Genomic DNA, 24581 nt, shown 5'->3' with positions numbered 1-24581 from the left:
AATTTTAATGCGATGTGGCGTTTGAAACTGACATCCATTGATGAAGGGAAAAACAACGCGCTTGGTGCTATACAATTCATAATAAATTGTCAATCGGTTTCATATGTTTACAGAACGCAATGGCAATGCTTCCTTATGTCATTAGAAAAAATATTGGTGTTGAAACAACTGTACGTGATAGGGTGTTAAAACGTATTGCAGATCAATGTAATATGGCAATGCTTTGAAATAATTGCAGATAAAATCATGATAAACTTTACCTTCAAATAGGACATGAAAATTATTTACTTCAATGTTAGCACGCCAAATATTACAAAGTCTTTGGTGTCACGCTAAACGAAAAAAGAAAGAACAACCTTGAGCAACGTAATCTATATATGTATGAATAATAGCTTTTGAAATGAAAGGAAATACTTTTTCACAAAAGACAAATGGCCAAGGAGAACAATTCAGTATATACTCCTAACACTCTTCTGGCAAAGGGTTAATTACGTTTGGTATTTACTCGTGGTCATAGTTCAAACGGTATCCAGAATAGCATCAAACATACCCTTGAACAAGTCATAGTTGGGCATCAAAGGCAATTTGTCACTTGAAAATATGTTTTCGACACGGGTCTTAATATAGGTCCTGCTTGTGTTTCTTGGTTAGTTTAGGTCTTGAACACTGAAACGCGATGGCGGTCCAACTGAGCTGGGTATTCCTAACAGTCATACATTTATCCGTTGCTTTTGAATTTCAAAGCCTCGCATATCCAACATTCAATCCGAAGCAGGTTAATCATCCTTCAGTTGAGAAAAAAGATATACAGAAAGCCGTCAGTAATCTAAAGGAGCAAAGGAACCGTCTCGAGAAACAGGAACAACTGATTTCCGAGCATGAGGATGTAATAACAGAGCAAGCTAAGCGTCTGTCTAAGCAGAGAGAACTTTTGGACCAACAAATGGAAACACTGAAGGCACAGGATAAACAAATCAAGGAACAAGGAGAACGTATCGACGCCCAGAATAAGGTGTTGTCCGACACGATTGTATCACAGAAGGAAGAAGTGGCGCGCTTGTCCAGCGTTGAAGAAAAGCTGAAACGACTGGAGACTGGAGGCAGTGTCATGAAGGAGAATCATGAAGGTGAGGCAGACTCAGGGTATCCTGACGCTTTATGTGTTATTCGTTGACGGCATATGAGGTACCAGTAGCTTTTATTCTCAAAGCAGTTGCTGTAAATAACTGATGATCAATTCACATCCGCTGTAAATATCTGATGAAAAATTCACACCCGCTGTTAATAACTGACGATCGGTTCGGACATGTTGTAAATAACTTACAGCCAATTCACATACTGTATATAGCTGATGATTAAAAAACACACTCTGTAAATAACTGATGAACAGTTCACACATGCTGTAAGTAACTGATGGACAGTTCACACATGCTGTAAATACCTGATGACCAGTTCACACACGCTGTAAGTAACTGATGGACAGTTCACACATGCTGTAAATACCTGATGACCAGTTCACACACGCTGTAAGTAACTGATGGACAGTTCACACATGCTGTAAATACCTGATGACCAGTTCACACACGCTGTAAGTAACTGATGGACAGTTCACACACGCTGTAAGTAACTGATGGACAGTTCACACATGCTGTAAATACCTGATGACCAGTTCACACACGCTGTAAGTAACTGATGGACAGTTCACACATGCTGTAAATACCTGATGACCAGTTCACACACGTTGTAAGTAACTGATGGACAGTTCACACATGCTGTAAGTAACTGATGGACAGTTCACAGACGTTGTAAGTAACTGATGGACAGTTCACACATGCTGTAAGTAACTGATGGACAGTTCACACATGCTGTAAATACCTGATGACCAGTTCACACACGTTGTAAGTAACTGATGGACAGTTCACACATGCTGTAAGTAACTGATGGACAGTTCACAGACGTTGTAAGTAACTGATGGACAGTTCACACATGCTGTAAGTAACTGATGGACAGTTCACACATGCTTTAATACCTGATGACCAGTTCACACACGTTGTAAGTAACTGATGGACAGTTCACACATGCTGTAAGTAACTGATGGACAGTTCACAGACGTTGTAAGTAACTGATGGACAGTTCACACATGCTGTAAATACCTGATGACCAGTTCACACATGGTTTAAGTAACGACTGACCTGGCCACTCACTCAGTATATAACTGAGTTTTAGTCCACATTCGCTGTAAATAACACTTGATCAGTTCATACACGCTTTAAAAGACCGATGACCAGTTCATACACGACTTCACCGTTAAGGAAATCTACGATCCTTTCACTGGACTGCATAAAATGAATACATACTAAGCTATGGAACTGTATGTCGGATGGGAGGAAAGCGTAGGGGTATGATTGCCTGTATCTCAATACACAGTATCATCGGATCGTTTTAGCAATGAATAGGATAGATGCTCATGCTGCTGATCGCTGAGTTGTCTGATCCAGAGTAGATTATTCACCGACCGCCACCATATAGCTAGAACGTTGCTGAACAAGGCACAGCAACATACAAGTTTCTTTAATGATTGAGCTCTATCGATTATTTGCAAGGATAAATTTTATTATACATTTTGCATAATATCTATTTACTGTTTAAGGATAGAAATACTTACGATCAACTCTAACGATTCTTTGTCCTCAGAGTTAGTTGAAATCGCAAATCCCATCTTCCAGGGAAACTTCACATACCTTGAAGAGGTGGGGCTATCCTTTACACTTATTAAGACGACCGTGCAGAACTCGAAAATGGAAGAATATTGCCGGGAGATGACCGAAGGAGGTCGACTGATTGTCCTGGACACGAAACCAAAGTATGAGGCCATGCAAGATTACATGGACAAGGAAACGGGTAGGCTCCCAAGGATATCCGATTAAATGACGTCACATTTGGTCTGACAGAATTTAAAGCCTGACGGGAAATATGCTGAATTATTAAAGATTGGTATTTGGGAAGACTGTTATTTGTAGAGTAGCGCTTATACTTTCCATGGTTGATCCTGCTTAGCCTCATCATCCTCTCAGGACCCTTATCCCTTCTACACGAAGCCCAGATCATTATTCATAATTTTAAAATTTACATGTATCCTAACTATTTTGTCCAGCTAGGGTACCCCCTAGGCACATTTAGGAGGGCGCAGCGCCCTGCCCTTTGACTTTTGCGCATGCTCTTTTTATTTTGCGCCCTGCACTTTTCCGCCTCAATCGCAGTCGTTTACTATGACGAGTGTGTATTTTCCAGATTTGAAATGCTTTTTCAAATTCTAATCTTAAAATTCAAACTGAGAAGAGTAAAAATGAACTTTAGAACTGAAATCATAAGACAATTTGACTTCATATACATTTTGTTGTTCTTTCAATAATCCTCACCAACATGCCCTTTGAGGTTATGAAGTGCCCTTTTCCATGAATTTACCCTGCCCTTTATGAACCCTTGGGGAAACACTACCAGCACATTACCCAATGCGTCGGACGAGCTTTGCTGCCAGTGGAACACACGCACACACTGCTGATCTGCGTCAACAATGTGAATGGCTCCAATTGGTTTACTCCCATTGCTATACCGTCCCGTAGCATATCACCATCACCATGATCAAACTCAACTTTGATGTCCTTTACAACTTAACTTTCCGTCATAACTTTTCCGCGAAAATTGCTGAAAATTCCTGTGAATAACTTGTTTTCACCGTGAGCATGACATGTCTCACTAGATGTGTGAAAATGTTTACAGTGAAATTCCTTTACGACTGAAATCCTAATGTCTCTACATACTTGGCATATACAGTTATTAGAGGAATGAGGCTGGTGGGTTCAGTTTTTGGACATGATCATTCTGGTCAGAATCTGGACGTTTGCTTTGTCAAACCTACTCAAAGGAATGGAAACAACAAAGACGGCACAACAAAGATATCTATAGCTTGGACCATGTTTCAAGCTTTTAGCGCTAGAGGCAGTGGGGTTAAAGGCCCGTCTTCAATTCCCCGCATGGGTTCAATGTGTGAAGCCCATTTTTGGTTTCTTCCGTGATAGTCCTGGAACATTGTTAAAAGCGGTGGTAAACCAAACTCACTCACGCTCACACTTGGCTCTGATCTCTAAGCAAGTTGTTTACACACTTGTCGTGACTTTGGGTATTCAGGAGTTGGCTCGAACTTCCTTCACAACAGAGGTGTAGACCTGTTCTTCCCAAGATGCTCAGTAACACCTCTTGTAACTTGATCCATTATATTTTAACATGAATAATCCTCGTTTAGATATCCCTGTCACTCCCGGTCCAGGCGGGTTACGCAATCCCTGTACAATGTCCGCGCAATTACTAGAACGTGCCAGTTTCGCATGGCTGTGCGTACCCTTACACCCATGTGTGTTGTTAATACCTAGCAATGGTGGACCGCCTCCATAGGGTCCGCCAGAAGAGCGGAAGGTAGTGGGTGCGATCCCCGGCCGCGTCATATCAAAAGACATGAAATATAGTACTTGTTGGCCCATGCCTTACGTTCAGCATTAAGGATACAACAAGGACTGGTCTGCTTGGAGTCAGTATGTTGTGTCTGAGTGGGATATTCATGCTTAACTGCGGCGTGGGTTCTCAGTGAGCTAGCACTATGAAACCTGCTTTAGTCTGGGTTAGTGCAGCTTCAGAATCGGCTGATACAAGCAGCCATACATAGGCACACACGTGAGCGAAGTATTCTCACAAGTGACGTTAAACCCCATTTCACCTCACCTCCAGCAATGGTTTTCTTTCAGACGAGAAGACCTCCTTTCATATTGGATTAAAAAAGAAACGAGGTGAGATGATACACCATTGGTCCAATGGGAAGCCGATAGACGACAACTTTTGGTGTGTAGGACCAGGGAAACGTCACTACTCGCGCTGCACGGCGCTGAAACGTCATTCAGCTCAAGACGGTTACTGTATCGGTGTAATACCTTGCTCTAGAGGACGTATCATTTGTGAAAAGCCTTAAGATTGAACAAAACACCATATCTATGTTCACAAATATTTACCAAGTAAATAAAGGTATGCATTAGACTTTTTACTTTATTGTGTGAGAAACATTGAATCTAGAGCTCCCTTACAGAGGGTGGCCGCTCTGCCGTTCTGAAAATGACCTGGACGTAACTGCTCTGGCGTCCATTCTGCCTTCCTTGAACGACTTAAGCTGCCATGTTTTACATTTCAGAACCGTTCTTTGAGCGTCCCATGCGTCCTCTCTCCCTTTCTTCTGTGTACCATCATACGCGAAAAATGTAATCCGTTGAGCATTGCCTCTACTTCCTCGTCCAGTGGATCCGCCCTTAGCTGTTGCAACCCAGTTTGCAATTTTGAAGATCGAGAGGGTCAACCTACAATTATCGGAGAATGGAGCCAGCCCTTTTTGACGAACTCTTACGTGACGTCCTTTTGCCAATCTTTGTGCGTTCACTCTGCGACCTGCCTTCCCCGCCTTCCCCCTGCGTCCTGCGATCATGACGGCGACCGCTCTGCGTTTGATCAATACAGTCGCCACTGAAGTTGCTTTGTTACACGTTCTTGGCGTTAGTACTGCCTTCATTTTGCCTTCATGGCGACGGCTATGCGTTCGTCGTGCCTCCTTTGAGCATTCTGAAAATTGGTAGAACGCAGAGCGGTCGCCTTCCTTTGTAAAGGGGGCTTAGTTAAGCTAGATGTAGCAAAATCTGTTTGAATCATGAATGCAGATTCATTCTTGTAACGTTGTCTTGCCCCCTGGTATCTTTGCGAGGACTGGAAATGATTTTTAGATGAAGCCCGACTTGATTTTTTTCACAGTGCATTGCATCATGATGTATTATACTGTCAAGCATTTCGTATCACACCCAATAAAAAAGCAAAAAACAAAAACGGAGAAGTATGATGTATTGTACTGTGAAACATTTCGAGTCGGGAGTAATTTAAAAAAGAAACAAGATATTTTTTTATTTTTAATCCTCACAATACACGAGGGTCTGTGGTTTAACTGACACAGTCTCGTGGTATTTGAACCTCCAAGACACACCTTTCTCAACAGACATTTTATATACAGTTCACAAACCTTTGCATGATGCTTAATATTACATCCCAAACATGAAATGGCTCTAATGGTGGCCACCGGAATAGTACGGTGGATGCAATTCAAAGTGCGTTATAGCACCCTTTCTCATAAATTCTTTCATCAAGTTTACAACATTCCAGGCCTCAGTAAAGCTTTCAAAACGTTTGATGCGACACTTGTGGAAAATTAAAGCCTCAGTGACAAAAATGATGTCCGATGCAATTCCCAATTTTGACTTGTAACACACGTTCCCGAATTATTTTGGATGAACAATTGACTAAATCCTGCATATGTTTATGACGGATGGCACCGGTGGGACGGGATACGCTCACCTGTTCGCTAACACCTGGTGTCACCACTGCGTTATAGTGAGATTCATTTCAGGCTTTTTTTTTTTAAAAAAACCCCAAAAAACCCAACATCAAACAGATGTAATATTACAGAAATAGGTATTTGGTCATGAAATAGTCACAACTTGGCAACAGGCTTGTTTTTGTAGCTTCTGTTGTGTGAACAGAGACTTTCACAAGGAAATTTGAAGTCTGAAAGTTCAGATTATGATCATATTATAGAAATAAGTAGCAAAATAAGAATATCAAGGCTTGATGCAGTCTTCAGTAACAATTTCCCTGGCGATCTTCATCAAGCTCAAAATACAGGTGAGTAAATTGAGTTTTGTCTTACGCTGCTCTCAGCAATATTCAAGCTATATGACGGATGTGGTAAATATTTGAATCTGGACTAGACAATCCAGTGATCAACAGCATGAACATCTCCGCAATTGGGATATGATAACATGTGACAACCTGCCCAGTTCTGCCCGGGGGTCAGGTCCCGATTGCATATCCTATTTATCCCTGTGGGTCGAATCCTGATGACACTGTCACGTGTCCACAATATCAAACTTCAGTGACCATTTGGTTATAGGCAACTGATCTGCAAATGACCATGCGTTGGTAGCCATGACTAAAATGGTCAAAGTGCGTTGATTTCATTTCTATTGACAGCAAGGTCATCGTTTTACATAAACCAGAGAATATATTGACATCCCTGATGTGATTACGATACAAGAAATTGACTTCACTTATTGTACCTATTCGGTGATTGAACCCGTGCCTTATGCATGCCGAGCGAACGCTTTCACCACTGTACTGTCGCTACTTATGTATGAAATATTCCAGCAATATCACGTCGGGAAACACCAGAAATGGTCTTCAAAGATTCTATCCATGTCAGTAATCGAACTCAAATCTTCGGCGTAACGAGCAAATACTTTTACTGCTAGGCTACACCATCGCCTCCTGAAAAAAAATACCAGACACAGGTAAAAGAACATGTTTAAATGGAAATTCTATGCGTATCACTATCGATTTGAAGTAAAGCAGATGTCACCCTATACGCTAGAAAATCCAGTTATAGAAATATAAGTTGGGAAGGATCGTTCTTTCAAACATAGAGTAAACATGCTTTGGAAATATTCATAGATTCGTCGGCACACCTCAGCGTGTAGACTTACCGAACAAACATGGTCAGTGGAGTCAATAATTCTTCCTGCGTTCTTTGACACGAACATGTTGCCTTATCTTTCATCTGGCGGTTAAGTGTTATGTTCATATAATCAATATAGAGCTGCCTCCAAGGAGCTTTTCAAAGATTTTTTATTTGAAAACATCAAAAATTTTAAGTGAATTTAGAAATGGTGTGTTTCACATTAGTTTATGAATTTGATATGTCGCACTGAAATTCCTAGGAGAATTCCCTGGTTACGCCGCAGGTTCTAAGTTTGTTAAGGTGTTTGGTTGTTGTTTAACGCCGCACTCACCAATATTTCAGCTATAGAAGGCAGACTGTATTTAATTGAGTTTCAACCAGACAATCCAGTCATCAACAAAATGAGTATCGATTTACGCAACTGGGATACACTGACATGTGTCAGCTAAGTCAACGAGCTTGACCACCCGATCCCGCTAGTTGTATCTCAAACATGGGCTGCTTCAGACCGATTCTAATCCGGATCTTCGCGGGTGTGTCGTCGAGGTTACAAGAAGTCATGATAAGATGCAGCAAGGAGACCGATAATCAGGGTGCGCATTCTATAAGGATAACCATTCAGAGATCGCTGTAGGTATATGATACGACGCGTATCGAGATATCTTACAATACGATTCACATCACTCTTAGTCCAGAGGGAGAATCTCAAAGGGGGCCTAGAAATAGGATTTCGTTGCCTCCCCAGTACTGATTTGGTTTGAGACTACTTTCAGTTAATATGATGTCTTGGGCTTGGGCTCTCAGATTGTGGCATCAGGTTTTTTTCACAGGCCATTTTAGGTGGTGGGGGTCAGTGAGCATTTTCATGACATTTGGTTTGCTGCCCGACAGCATCTCAAAGTTAATCATGGATAGTTTTACTACTATCAATCTGATCACTTTCATTTTAACTTTTGTGTATTGCTAAAGGATGTAGAATTTGTTTGACATACTTTTGCTTTTGAAAATAATCAAAATGGCCGCCAAGTGTTGCCTTCTCGGCAGTTAAATTTACATAAAAAATAACACCGAATGTGTCCATTTGCATCCAATGTTGATGTTTGTTGACACTTGTCTCTTCTAGAGTGGTGGCTTGGGCACAAAACAAGTAATTTTATATGGTCATGTCGTGGTAATATAATGTTTTAGAGCTTATTCTTTGAGACAGGGGATTTTAGCGATTCTCCAGCTTTTCATGGAAATGTGTGGTGGTGATTTAATTATTGAAAGTTTACATTATTCAGATTATTAACTAGAATCAGCTGTTTTTGTTTCCTGTTTACTTCTAGACTGACAGTATGTTATATGGAATTATTTCATATTACCCAGAATTCAAAATGGCTGCCAAGATGACCGCCATTGCAGTTTTACTTCTCATACATAGCAGAGGACTCAGTTTGTATGTAAGTAAGTATGTAAACAAACAACTCATTTTATGTCAAATGTTTTATACAGTATCGAAACACAACTAAATGTCAGTGGTATGGTTTATGAAAGCGCCTAAAATATCTGATGAAATAACATCATCCAAAATGTTAGTAAACTATGCTTCACGGCCGATACTGCGTCTAAGCTCTGTCCGTACGGGGTCGGGGAAGCAGGGGTACAGCTGCCCCCTATAATTTTTTTACAGGTTACTTTTTATGCATAAACGTATTGATATAACATTCTTTTAATGTTGATAGTGCTCCCTTAAATGAGAAATGATAAATTCGGTCCTGTTGTAGCCATTCAAAGGGGTCTGTCAGATAACTCTTGATCACTTTTGACACATTCAGAAGCTTACAATTAACTCTCCTCTTCACTTTCTTTCATATCAAACGTTACAAAAACTCACCAACGAGCCAAAGCTGTTCGGGCAATAATCACCTGCCATACAAACAGACATGTCTCTGTGCGCAATAAATCAGTTCATCTGACATAGATCTCTCTGCTGGCCGTTCAACCAGTCCGCTGGGAGCAGAATCTCTGGACATCAGAACACCAGAAAAGGGATAGCTGACCGTCATAAATGCTCCAACCATGGCCAACTGGTGAAGGAATCTTCATGATTGATTGTATCCACACATGCACATGGTAAGTAACTCGCTCAATAAGACGTTTTTGACTGTTGGATGTTGGTGGGAGTTTTTGTCAATACTTCATCTACAAGCATCACTAGATTATATGTTAGAAATATAGCATTAAAAAACCTGTCCACAAGATGTAAAGACTGTTTCGTGAACATTAAAATTGTTACCCATTTGTTGTGTTGAGCTTCTCAACCCTGGGCTTTACAGATTTTTGGGGAATCAATGTAGAAGAGAAGATTTTCGGTTTCGGGTTCATTCGATGTAAAGGTGACTAAAAGTTTATCTTGGAAGAGTTCAGCTGACTACATATGATATTAATCCTCCTGCTCTGTTCAACATGCAAGAATCTGTGAATTATATCCCTTGGGACAACAACTCCACTTGCAATCTTCATAAGATAAGACATGACGCGTCATTAATTTGGAAGCTGAATGGATTTTCCATCAAACCTGATAAGCACATTGGCATTTCTGGTGTTCCTTTCACAATGGTTCATTCAGATGGAACATCAAGAAAAAAACATCAGCTGTGGTTGGTAAGAGGAACTTTAAACGGGAGTGTATGGTCCTTCATTGCATGCTAGCGGAGGAGAGAATGCTGGCGCTTCATATAGTTAAATGGAATGGCAAAACTGCAATTGTGCAGAAAGGGCACTGCTTCAAAATTTGGAGTCTTCGCTGATATGCATTGAGATAAATTCGGAATCGAACTGACTGCATTAAAGTTGATGCTGTTTGGGACAGGTATGCCAGGCAAGTGTCGGTCAAAGTAGGGGAGCGAATCAAAGATGATCGTCAACGGCACAAGAAGTCAAGATTGTTGGTAAAAACATTCCACTACCAAGACATTGGGACAAATCAGCGGTATTGTCGCACATGCGAACGAACGATGGAGTTCTGTTGGTCCGGCCATGCTACATGTTGGTAGGCCCGAGGCACACCAAGGTACATTTGTAGTTCTTAGGATGTTCTGACCTGTCTCAACAATAACTGTAAAATGAGATTGATAGAAGTTGTAATGATTATATAAATTACGATGCTCGTTTGATCATAAATATTTGTCAGTATATCTACCTCATCTGTGCCCAATTCCCAGACAGTTGGTATTACCTGGGCTGGGAAGAAATGCGCCTTCACCCCATGTGAACAACGTTTTCAAGCAGTTCAAACCCGTCTTTAGTCACTTTATTTCCGTTCTGAATTAGACCTACCACGATCTTAACATGCACATGTCCTGGTTTGATTTCTGTAAGTACCCAGCCCATTCCTATTTCCGTTATCACGTTATCAGTTTCAAGATGGAAACATCGCCATCACCATGCCTCCACAGACAAATGATGGTGGTGGTGGTGGTGGGGGGGGGGGGGGGGGGGGGGGGTCCAAGAAAGAAATCTTATTTATTGAAGGGGTGATGCATTCACGAATTTCATCAAACATGGGTGGGGTGATTCTCAAGAAAATGTAGGACTCAAGATCAAGGCGGAGATCCTCTGTTAGTTGATGAAATGTTCCACAGCTGTTGGCTTCTCAGGTTCGTCTTAAGAACAATTCATTTGGTTTTGAGAATATTTGCACGAAATACCAAAGTAACTAAGAACATAATATGGTCCAGTTTCGTCTGGCTGAAAACGGAGTTGACCTGGTGGAAACTGTGTACACATATATTGCATCTGATGTCCAACTATATTATGTATGCACACATCCCCATTAAGTTTGAAGTACGGCGATTCCGTTCGTCATATGGCAATCTGTGTTATCACTCTGTCCCATTTTAGAACATGTAGAACATTAGACAAGAGGAATTGTCTTGCTAAAGTCATCTGAAACTCACCAACGACATTCACACAATACGGTGACAATCAGGATTTTGTCGGTCATCGGATCCCAATTGCGCAGATCGATGCTCATGTTGTTGGTCACTGGATTGTCTGGTCCAGACTCGATTATTTACAGACCACCGCCATATAGCTGGAATATTGCTGAGTTCGGCATAAAACTAAACACACTCACTCACTCACTCATATCGTTTAATCCATAAATGTACAATCTACGATCATTTAGATTCTAATCTGAATAAACAAATGTACAATCTACGATTATGTAAAACCAGATCTAAATCCACAAATGTTTAACCTACAATGTACGATGACTGGAAGATGCATCCACACCATGACTTGTATCTACGTGACAGCTGATTCAGCAAATGTACATGTAGCTGAAAATGTAGCCAAGAGGTATTCTAAACACTGGCTAGTGAATATAACATATCATCTGGAAACAATAGCTGACTAGGAGCAAGAATTAGCTCTGAAACGTGGTATAAAGAATAAAAAAGAAGTACTTTTATCAATAAAACGTGTCATGTGTTTAAAGTTATATTGTTGTTTTTTTTAGAATATCTCAAAACTGGGAGTATATCATATGTACTTTGTAAATCACCTCAATATTGTGTTTTCAAATGCATATTCCTCTAACGTCAAATTCATCCATATCGAGAGATTTAATTCTTTCAAAAGGTACGATCCTACTTTGTCTTTCTGGGATGCATGTCGCATCACTACACATCTTTAGAACTAGTTTGCACAAGGGAAGGATGAACAAACCCACCACTGAACATGATGGGCTAAAACACTTTGACCTGTGTCCACCATAGCACCATATCTTGATGATGACATGCATACAGTGATAGATGTGGTTTGGGTGTTCCTGTGGTGTAGTGGCAGATGTAGTTGTGTCGTAATTAGTGGTGGCTATGTTGCGTCCCATGTTGTATCGGTGGCTCTGGTGTCTATATGTATTGGTGCATGTGGTGGTGGTGCCCCATGCATTTGTGGATGTTGTGTTGTACCCATGTAATGCCGGTGGTGGTGCGCCATGTATTCATGAATGTGATGGTGGTGTCTCATGTTGAGATGATTTCTCACTTTAAACAAAAAGTATACCAGACATTGTGAAATTAATATTTCGAATTATAAACCTAATTCTGATCACTGCCTTTAATGGTCATTATCCTTTCTACTTGCACCAATACCCGGCAAGAGGTTTTACTCCCAATGTAAAACCTGGGAATAGGTTTAACTAGATTTAACTTGTGTTTATCTCGAATTCAAAACTTACTCATATCATAAGCATTAATTCTGAATCGAATTATCGGTTTTTATTTCAAGATTGTTGTGTTTTTTCAGAAAGGCTTAGTTTTTGTTTCAAGGAAAAATAAATACAATATTAACCTCTATGGTCTGGCGAATTTGCTGTACAGGAAAACATAACTCGTTCAATAAATATATATGTAATAAACTCGCAAAAATATATCGTCATGCTTCAGGTCCCAAAACACGTGGTCAGACAGTTTCAGTGTTAGAAATATGTTTTAGAAATTGAGCTGCATGTTGTTATTTATCGTAAATGAACCTCTTCAAGAGTGCAGTGCAGACACTTTAGTTTACTGAGTATGAAAATAAAATTAATTAATGCCATTAAATGAAAGTGTCCTCACCTTACTTAGAGTGCCTAATAAAATATGTGCGAGGAACCACACCGTAAAACTCAACCAATGATAATGAAAATAAAAATAAGTAGTTCGATCGAATATTATTTCAGATCTTGGAGTTTGGATTTATTTTAAGGTAAACCCTTGCAAAAATGCATTATCGTTTTGTTATATATATATATTATCGTTCATCTGACATTTTATTCTCATTTATGAATGGTGCCAGAGCATGCGCGAAGTATCTGATACCGTGCATAATGAGCTACGCCAAAGACCATACCCTTGTTGTACTCCGAGCTTGTATTGTTGTGTAACTAAGCAACGTGTGATGTTGCTGACGGCTGTGGATGTAAGGCGTGCCTAGGCGGGGAGAAGTAATTGACCAAAGCAACTACTATTGTCAGTAAAGAGTATTAACAGAACACTAGCTCGACATTAATCGGTATTTGAAGGAAAATTAATTAAAGCCAGAGTGCAGTATGTCAGTACATCAACGAGAAATCATTAAGCCTGCAAATGGTCGTTGGTGTTAATTGGGTTTAAGAGGCACGTTTTCTATTAACTTTTGCGAACAAAATACGGACGAAATATTTTAAATACGCTTGCAATGAGTATGATTGAGAATAGTGTCAATCCGAAAGATTAAATATCAAGATTTGAGAAATGGAAATGAGAGATTTGAGGATTTGACTGTAACGTGTGGGTAGTATACATATGCAGTTGAATGCAGTTCAATATATTTCAAATTATTTGGTAAAATCTGACAAATCTAGGATTTTGAGCAAGTTTGGTTCAAATGAGGATTTTCAGATATTTCATACATTGCATTTAATAATATAAATTAATAGCCAGCTCTTGCTTAAATCGTATACAATTTTAGTAGCTATACATATATCATAAGCATTTAAAAATCAAATCCATATGAAATGTAAACAGAAGGAGTCTAGCAAATATAAACGATTTAGAGCAAATATAAACGATTTAATCAATTATGTCATTGCAGTCTATATAGCTATAAAAAATCAGGATAAAATGTATAGAAAGGGTAATAAATGCCGAGATATATATATCTTGTGTTTGTTTGTTTGTAATGTTTCAGTCTGGAGTTTGAAGAGCTGAAATTTGAAAGAGTTTTGGATAATTCCTTACTTAATGACAATAAATAACTAAAGGGTTACAATGACGGTGTTAATAATAATGGACCGTGCCTTTATAACTTTACAGCTTGGTTCATTTATATTTGTTATAAACAGTCAGAATAGGAAATTTAGAACAGTTAATGATGTATTTGTTGTTACAGTTTCTCATATGAAAAGTAACACAGGATTAATAATTCTTGAAATACGAAAAAGGAGATTTTAACTTAAAGGTCAAGTTCAGCAGGACAAGTGGGTTTTGGGTGGCACGGTTGCCTGAGGTGCATCGTTGCGTTCTGACATGACGGAAGTCTAGGTTCCGATCTTACTCTGAGTCGGATTGTTGGGTTCGCGTTCATGTGTTTCACCACTTCAAACGTTCAAGAACTGATTCCCTTTGGGGTTTTCCTCCAAGTCCTGGATACAGCTCTAAGTGTGGAATTGGCATACCCATTAGCTCTGTGGACCCGTGAAGATTAGGGTTGGAACTGGTCTTCGGTAACACATGCTTGTCCTAAGAAGCGACCAACGAAATCAGGTTGTCAGATTCGCTGGTACACGTCATAGTATCCCAAAGGCGTAGATGCTGATCACTAGATTGTCTGGTCACTGGCACGGATAATTACAGACCGCTTTCATATACCTGGAATGTTGTTGAGTACTCCATTAAACAACTAACCAACCATTAACTCTGTGAGCGTTTTTAAGGTTATTTGCCAGACGCTTCAGTAAGTGAAGACAGTCTGAGAACACAATAAGTCCATAACAACGCTTCCACATAGTATTTGTTTTGAACAGGGTCCTGTTTTTTTCTTTACGGAATGATTTTGTTCCTTTTCATTTATTTGAAAGGAATATGTTCGTCGATCTTAAATACTTACATTTGATAACTTCTTATCACTATGTATAAGATGTCTCGTCTTCAGTTTCAGTTAACAGTTAAGCAATTTCTTGTTGGGTCAAATCGTTAAGAATACACCGTTGAATGTATAAATGCAGTAAATGGAATAATGTTTACATGTATATGGAATAGCACGGAAGTGAGGTAGTTTGGTTTTAGGCCACACTGAACAAAACTTCGGCGGCAACATAAGTGGATGTGCGGTGTGTGATGCATGATGTTGATGTGTGATGTCAACGTTGGCGTTGACATTGTTGATGTTTGATGTTGATACGTGACGTGTTATGTTGATGTTGATGTAGATGTGTGATGTTGATGTGTAATGCCGATGTTGTTGATGTTGATGTAGATGTGTGATGTTGATGTGTAATGCCGATGTTGTTGATGTTGATGTAGATGTGTGATGTTGATGTGTAATGCCGATGTTGTTGATGTTTGATGTAGATGTGTGATGTTGATGTGTAATGCCGATGTTGTTGATGTTTGATGTAGATGTGTGATGTTGATGTGTAATGCCGATGTTGTTGATGTTTGATGTAGATGTGTGATGTTGATGTCGATGTAGATGTATGATGTAGATGTGTGATGTTGATGTCGATGTTGATTTCGATGTTGATGTGTGATGTTGATGTGTGATGTTGATGTGTGATGTTGATGTCGATGTTGATGTTGATGTGTGATGCTGATCTGGTGGAGGTCCGAGACTATAACCACTCCATGGGTGGGAAACGAAGAAGAGTAATCGGTTAAAAGTAATTTGAGAGATTCACAGAGGATAACTGAAACGTAAATATCGAGCGTATTATTACTGAGGTTATTCCAAAGAGTTGTTGCTAACCATCGAAAGGCATAACACCAGACGTCTTGGGGCGCGCATCAGGAAAGATATTACGTGCGCTTCCAGTTGTGAAATCCCTGTTCACGCCACGTTGTAGCAGAATTCGTGTGTTGCCGTCCTCGGCTGTTCCTCCACACCGCTCTCGGGTCCAACATGTCTGAGATGAGACGGGCAGACGAACAGACAGGCAAAGCTGACGTCTAAACATAATGCCTACCAGTTGCATTCGATCATATGGTGTCTTACGTGCACAAGGGACTCGTCAGTGTTAACTCTCATGGTGTGCCAGTGAAAATCAGGATTAGAAATGTTCTCCAGACTTGGTTGGCACATATCTAGTATACTAATTGCGTAGATCGATGCTTTTAATGTTGATCAGTGGATTGGCCGGTCCAGATTTCATAACCTACAGACTGCTGCCATATAGTTGTAAGATTACTGAGGGTGGCGTTAAACAACCAACAGACAAACAGGAACCAGATGACTATCCGGAACAAGGACATGATAAATGATTGGTTCATACAGCAAGACATACTGGCCATCATCTACCCTTGGCCAAATTAATCAAACATATCTTTAAATAATATAACAGAATGAGGAAATGAAGTACCCGCACTTCGATTCTCTTATTAAGCGCCTTTGCAAGATGTTGAGCATTTTTAAAACATAGGTTAAAATCAAGCTGTTCTGTTGTTCCACATAGGTGGCTGTTCTTGTCAAAAGTGCCTTCGTGGAGCGCGATGGGCGAGCTGTCTCAGGGACCAGACTAGTGATCCAGGGAGTTAGAGGTGTCGGGATCGGGCCCATCTGTGATCGGGAGTACAAACCTTGGAGTCAACTTTCTGTGCAGACACTTTCAGTGTTTTCACCACCCTTAGTGTACAGTACACAACCCTGTGCAGTTAAAAGAATCCACGAATCCGATAGTGGTCAGATGAGAACATCCAGTTGCAGGTACTCTTGGACAAAGTACCGTGACTAGGTGTCCCAGTCCACCCAACTGTGAATGAGTGCCTCGTCAGGATGGGAAAGCCACAATAATCTGGTGCGCCTAAAGGCTGCATGAGTTGTATGATTCCCCAGGGAGTTGAGATTGAAAAAACATCCAGTGATCGAAGGGAAAACAAAGCACAACTTAGCTGTATAATGACATTATACAAGTATCAGTATAAATGAGATGTGATAGTGAGTAGGTGAGCTGGAGTGAATATGGTGTGAGTATAAATAAATGACAAGGTATGTGAGCAAAAAATAGGTATGCGAGTGAGTGGATGTGTAAGTGTGTGAGAGTGAATGAGTAGGTGAATGAGTAGGTGTGTGAGAGTGAATGGGTAGGGGTGTGAGATTGAATGAGCTGGTGTGAATGAAGTAGCAGGTGCGTGAGACTTGACAATGCGTGTGAGGGAGGTTTGCTGTTGAATTAATGAGCAGGTGTGTGAGGGTGAGTGAATGAGTTGGTATCTGTGAGAGTGAATGAGTAACTGTAGTCTGTAGACTGGCAGTTTGAACAAACTGCGTAAACGCACCATACTTCGCGGAGAGTGGATGAGCGTGACTTTTCCCGTGCTCTTGACCACGTGGGAGACGATCGAATCTGTCACTTGCGTTTAGTTTTGTTCAGGTTTTGCCTGGTTTACAATTTGGACTTGATGTTAGGTGTAGCTTGAGTTAGGTGACATTAGTAGGACGTACGACATAGATTGTTGAATTGAATTTTTCATCGAAGTTCCATAGCAAGTTGCAAAAGAATTAAATAGCTGATAACAGACTTTACACTGCAGGAAATCTAGATAGAGTATGATGATAAAAATTAAAAAACAACAACATCACATTAAGTTCTTTGCCTCGTTGGCATTTGTTAAAAGAGAGTCACTTTTAGGTCCCCACCTTCCTTTCTTGAAGTATTTCATCAGCTTAACCGGGAGAGTCACATTTCTCCACTTTTCTTGCTTGAATTATTTCCCCATTTATGCGGAGTTCCAGGCAGGCACCAACAAGTACCATTATTTTAATATCTTTTGGTATGGTGCGATCGGGTGTCGAACCCGCGATCCCCTGCTCCCCGGGCGGATGCTGTGAGTGAGTGAGTTTAGTTTTACATAGCACCAAGCAGTATTCCTGCTATATGGCGGCGGTCTGTAAATAATCGAGTCTCGAGCAGACAATCCAGTAATGGACATGAACATCTATCTGCGCAATTGGGAACCGATGACACGTGTCAACCATGTCGGATAACCTGACCATCCGATCCCATTAGTCGCCTCTTACGACAAGCATAGTCGCCCTTTATGGCAAGCATGGGTCGTTGAAGGCCTATTCTACCCCGGACCTTCACGGATCCAGATGCTGTGAGAGCGAATGAATGACTAGGTGACAGAGTGAGTGAGTTTAGTTTTACGCCGCACTGAGCAATGTTCCAGCTATATGGCGGCAGTCTGTAAATAATTAAGTGATCAACAGCATGAGTATCGATCAACGCAATTTAGATACGATGTCATGTTTCAACCAAGACAGACAGCCTGATCACCCGATACAGTTAGTTGGCTCTTATCACAGGTATGGGGTACTGATGATCAGTGTTTGTCCGGATCATCACGGGTGGGGCTGTATGATCCCCAGGGCATTGAAATTTTAATACGATGTGGCGTTTGAAACTGACATCCATTGATGAAGGGAAAAACAACGCGCTTGGTGCTATACAATTCATAATAAATTGTCAATCGGTTTCATATGTTTACAGAACGCAATGGCAATGCTTCCTTATGTCATTAGAAAAAATATTGCTGTTGAAACAACTGTACGTGATAGGGTGTTAAAAAGTATTGCAGATCAATGTAATATGGCAATGCTTTGAAATAATTGCAGATAAAATCATGATAAACTTTACCTTCAAATAGGACATGAAAATTATTTACTTCAATGTTAGCACGCCAAATATTACAAAGTCTTTGGTGTCACGCTAAACGAAAAAAAAAAGAACAACCTTGAGCAACGTAATCTATATATGTATGAATAATAGCTTTTGAAATGAAAGGAAATACTTTTTCACAAAAGACAAATGGCCAAGGAGAACAATTCAGTATATACTCCTAACACTCTTCTGGCAAAGGGTTAATTACGTTTGGTATTTACTCGTGGTCATAGTTCAAACGGTATCCAGAATAACATCAAACATACCCTTGAACAAGTCATAGTTGGGCATCAAAGGCAATTTGTCACTTGAAAATATGTTTTCGACACGGGTCTTAATATAGGTCCTGCTTGTGTTTCTTGGTTAGTTTAGGTCTTGAACACTGAAACGCGATGGCGGTCCAACTGAGCTGGGTATTCCTAACAGTCATACATTTATCCGTTGCTTTTGAATTTCAAAGCCTCGCATATCCAACATTCAATCCGAAGCAGGTTAATCATCCTTCAGTTGAGAAAAAAGATATACAGAAAGCCGTCAGTAATCTAAAGGAGCAAAGGAACCGTCTCGAGAAACAGGAACAACTGATTTCCGAGCATGAGGATGTAATAACAGAGCAAGCTAAGCGTCTGTCTAAGCAGAGAGAACTTTTGGACCAACAAATGGAAACACTGAAGGCACAGGATAAACAAATCAAGGAACAAGGAGAACGTATTGACGCCCAGAATAAGGTGTTGTCCGACACGATTGTATCACAGAAGGAAGAAGTGGCGCGCTTGTCCAGCGTTGAAGAAAAGCTGAAACGACTGGAGACTGGAGGCAGTCTCATGAAGGAGAATCATGAAGGTAAGGCAGACTCAGGGTATCCTGACGCTTTATGTGTTATTCGTTGACGGCATATGAGGTACCAGTAGGTTTTATTCTCAAAGCAGTTGCTGTAAATAACTGATAATCAATTCACATCCGCTGTAAATATCTGATGAAAAATTCACACCCGCTGTTAATAACTGACGATCGGTTCGGACATGTTGTAAATAACTTACAGCCAATTCACATACGCTGTATATAGCTGATGATTAAAAAACACGCTGTAAATTACTGATGAACAGTTCACACACGCTGTAAGTAACTGATGGACAGTTCACACACGCTGTAAATACCTGATGAACAGTTCACACACGCTGTACGTAACTGATGGACAGTTCACACATGCTGTAAATACCTGATGAACAGTTCACACATGGTTTAAGTAACGACTGACCTGGCCACTCACTCACTCAGTATATAACTGAGTTTTAGTCCACATTCCCTGTAAATAACACATGATCAGTTCACACACGACTTCACCCTTAAGGAAATCTACGATCCTTTCACGGGACTGCATAAAATGAATACATGATAAGCTATGGAACTGTAGGTCGGATGGGAGGAATGCGTAGGGGTATGATTGCCTGTATCTCAATACACAGTATCATCGGATCGTTTTAGCAATGAATAGGATAGATGCTCATGCTGCTGATCGCTGAGTTGTCTGATCCAGAGTAGATTATTCACCGACCGCCACCATATAGCTAGAACGTTGCTGAACAAGGAACAGCAACATACAAGTTTCTTTAATGATTGGGCTCTATCGATTATTTGCAAGGATAAGTTTGTATTATACATTTTGCATAATATCTATTTACTGTTTAAGGATAGAAATACTTACTATCAACTCTAACGATTCTTTGTCCTCAGGGTTAGTTGAAATCGCAAATCCCATCCTCCAAGGAAACTTCACATACCTTGAAGAGGTGGGGCTATCCTTTACACTTATTAAGACGACCGTGCAGAACTCGAAAATGGAAGAATATTGCCGGGAGATGGCCGAAGGAGGTCGACTGATTGTCCTGGACACGAAACCAAAGTATGAGGCAATGCAAGATTACATGGACAAGGAAACGGGTAGGCTCCCAAGGATATCCGATTAGATGACGTCACATTTGGTCTGACAGAATTTAAAGCCTGACGGGAAATATGCTGAATTATTAAAGATTGGTATTTGGGAAGACTGTTATTTGTAGAGTAGCATTTATACTTTCCATGGTTGATCCTGGTGAGGCTCATCATCCTCTCAGGACCCTTATCCCTTCTACACGAAGCCCAGATCATTATTCATAATTTTAAAATTTATATATCCTAACTATTTTGTCCAGCTAGTGTACCCCCTAGGCACATTTAGGAGGGCGCAGCGCCCTGCCCTTTGACTTTTGCGCGTGCCCTTTTTATTTTGCACCCTGCACTTTTCCGCCTCAATCGCAGTCGTTTACTATGACGAGTGTGTATTTCTAGATTTGAAATGCTTTTTCAAATTCTAATCTTAAAATTCAAACTGAGAAGAGTAAAAATGAACTTTAGAACTGAAATCATAAGACAATTTGACTTCATATACATTTTGTTGTTCTTTCAATAATCCTCACAACATGCCCTTTGAGGTTATGAAGTGCCCTTTTCCATGAATGTACCCTGCCATTTATGAACCCTACGGGAAACACTACCAGCATATTACCCAATGCGTCGGGCGAGCTTTGCTGCCAGTGGAACACACGCACACACTGCTAATCTGAGTCAACAATGTGAATGGCTCCAATTGGTTTACTCCCATCGCTATACCGTCCCGTGGCATATCACCATCACCATGATCAAACTCAACTTTGATGTCCTTTACAAATTAACTTTCCGTCATAACTTTTCCGCGAAAATTGCTGAAAATTCCTGTGAATAACTTGTTTTCACCATGAGCATGACATGTCTCACCAGATGTGTGAAAATGTTTACAGTGAAATTCCTTTACGACTGAAATCCTAATGTCTCTACATACTTGGCATATACAGTTATTAGAGGAATGAGGCTGGTGGGTTCAGTTTTTGGACATGATCATCCTGGTCAGAATCTGGACATTTGCTTTGTCAAACCTACTCAAAGGAATGGAAACAACAAAGACGGCACAACAAAGATATCTATAGTTTTGACCATGTTTCAAGCTTGTAGTGCTGGAGGCAGTGGGGTTAAAGGCCCGTCTTCAATTCCCCGCATGGGTTCAATGTGTGAAGCTCATTTTTGGTATCTTCCGTGATAGTCCTGGAACATTGTTAAAAGCGGTGGTAAACAAAACTCACTCACGCTCACACTTAGCTCTGATCTCTAAGCAAGTTGTTTACACACTTGTCGTGACTTTGGGTATTCAGGAGTTGGCTCGAACTTCCTTCACAACAGAGGTGTAGACCTGTTCTTCCCAAGATGCTCAGTAACACCTCTTGTACCTTGATCCATTATATTTTAACATGAATAATCCTCGTTTAGATATTCCTGTCACTCCCGGTCCAGGCGGGTTACGCAATCCCTGTACAATGTCCGCGCAATTACTAGAAAGTGCCAGTTTCCCATGGCTGTGCGTACCCTTACACCCATGTGTGTTGTTAATACCTAGCAATGGTGGACCGCCTCCATAGGGTCCGCCAGAAGAGCGGAAGGTAGTGGGTGCGATCCCCGGCCGCGTCATATCAAAAGACATGAAATATAGTACTTGTTGGCCCATGCCTTACGTTCGGCATTAAGGATACAACAAGGAGTGGTCTGCTTGGAGTCAGTATGTTGTGGGATATTCATGCTTAACTGCGGCGTGGGTTCTCAGTGAGCTAGCACTATGAAACCTGCTTTAGTCTGGGTTAGTGCAGCTTCAGAATCGGCTGATACAAGCAGCCATACATAGGCACACACTTGAGCGAAGTATTCTCACAAGTGACGTTAAACCCCATTTCACCTCACCTCCAGCAATGGTTTTCTTTCAGACGAGAAGACCCCCTTTCATATTGGATTAAAAAAGAAACGAGGTGAGATGATACACCATTGGTCCAATGGGAAGCCGATAGACGACAACTTTTGGTGTGTAGGACCAGGGAAACGTCACTACTCGCGCTGCACGGCGCTGAAACGTCATTCAGCTCAAGACGGTTACTGTATCGGTGTAATACCTTGCTCTAGAGGACGTATCATTTGTGAAAAGCCTTAAGATTGAACAAAACACCATATCTATGTTCACAAATATTTACCAAGTAAATAAAGGTATGCATTAGACTTTTTACTTTATTGTGTGAGAAACATTGAATCTAGAGCTCCCTTACAGAGGGTGGCCGCTCTGCCTTCTCTTGGCGTTCTGAAAATGACCTGGACGTAACCGCTCTGGCGTCCATTCTGCCTTCCTTGAACGACTTAAGCTGCCATTTTTTACATTTTAGAACCGTTCTTTGAGCGTCCCATGCGTCCTCTCTTCCTTCCCTCTGCCTTCTGTGTACCATCATACGCGAAAAATGTAATCCGTTCAGCATTGCCTCTACTTCCTCGTCGACCGTTGTGCCTTCCTTTTGCATTCATCTGCGTTCGTCTCTCTGCGTTCTCTGGCGACTGTCCGGCAACCGACACAATCTAGGTATGTAAGTTCTAGTCCGTGGCTACGACAGTTTACCATTAATTTCATACGAGCACGCTAAGTGAAATCATTGTATAACGACTTCAGTAAGCATGAACAATGAACAATGTTTGTAAATAGCTTGTTTTGAAGGTCAGCAAGCATTGTTTTTTAACGCGATAGCCATTGCCATCATAAATAGAAGGATAAATTGATGTAGAAGATTGAGAAACCAGTGGATCCGCCCTTAGCTGTTGCAACCCAGTTTGCAATTTTGAAGATCGAGAGGGTCAACCTACAATTATCGGAGAATGGAGCCAGCCCTTTTTGACGAACTCTTACGTGACGTCCTTTTGCCAATCTTTGTGCGTTCACTCTGCGACCTGCCTTCCCCGCCTTCCCCCTGCGTCCTGCGATCATGACGGCGACCGCTCTGCGTTTGATCAATACAGTCGCCACTGAAGTTGCTTTGTTACACGTTCTTGGCGTTAGTACTGCCTTCATTTTGCCTTCATGGCGACGGCTATGCGTTCGTCGTGCCTCCTTTGAGCATTCTGAAAATTGGTAGAACGCAGAGCGGTCGCCTTCCTTTGTAAAGGGGGCTTAGTTAAGCTAGATGTAGCAAAATCTGTTTGAATCATGAATGCAGATTCATTCTTGTAACGTTGTCTTGCCCCCTGGTATCTTTGCGAGGACTGGAAATGATTTTTAGATGAAGCCCGACTTGAATTTTTTCACAGTGCATTGCATCATGATGTATTATACTGTCAAGCATTTCGTATCACACCCAATAAAAAAGCAAAAAACAAAAACGGAGAAGTATGATGTATTGTACTGTGAAACATTTCGAGTCGGGAGTAATTTAAAAAAGAAACAAGATATTTTTTTATTTTTAATCCTCACAATACACGAGGGTCTGTGGTTTAACTGACACAGTCTCGTGGTATTTGAACCTCCAAGACACACCTTTCTCAACAGACATTTTATATACAGTTCACAAACCTTTGCATGATGCTTAATATTACATCCCAAACATGAAATGGCTCTAATGGTGGCCATGTTTTTGCCATCACCGGAATAGTACGGTGGATGCAATTCAAAGTGCGTTATAGCACCCTTTCTCATAAATTCTTACATCAAGTTTACAACATTCC

The 24581-nt window shown here is 40.8% G+C and overlaps 1 protein-coding gene across 1 annotated transcript; it reads left to right on the top strand.

Moving 5' to 3' along the window:
- Nucleotides 1-676: 676 nt before the first annotated feature.
- Nucleotides 677-20950, top strand: LOC137271839 (golgin subfamily A member 6-like protein 22). The gene is made up of 4 exons (XM_067804233.1): nucleotides 677-1127; nucleotides 2695-2901; nucleotides 19491-19826; nucleotides 20718-20950. Exons 1-4 carry the CDS (start codon nucleotides 677-679, stop codon nucleotides 20948-20950), a joined length of 1227 nt encoding a protein of 408 aa, XP_067660334.1.
- The last annotated feature ends 3631 nt before the right edge of the window (nucleotides 20951-24581 follow it).

Source organism: Haliotis asinina, chromosome 2, assembly GCF_037392515.1.
Source record: "Haliotis asinina isolate JCU_RB_2024 chromosome 2, JCU_Hal_asi_v2, whole genome shotgun sequence".
NCBI lineage: Eukaryota > Metazoa > Mollusca > Gastropoda > Lepetellida > Haliotidae > Haliotis > Haliotis asinina.
Note: the sequence above shows the minus strand (reverse complement) of the source record. Positions and strands in the feature narration are given on the sequence as shown.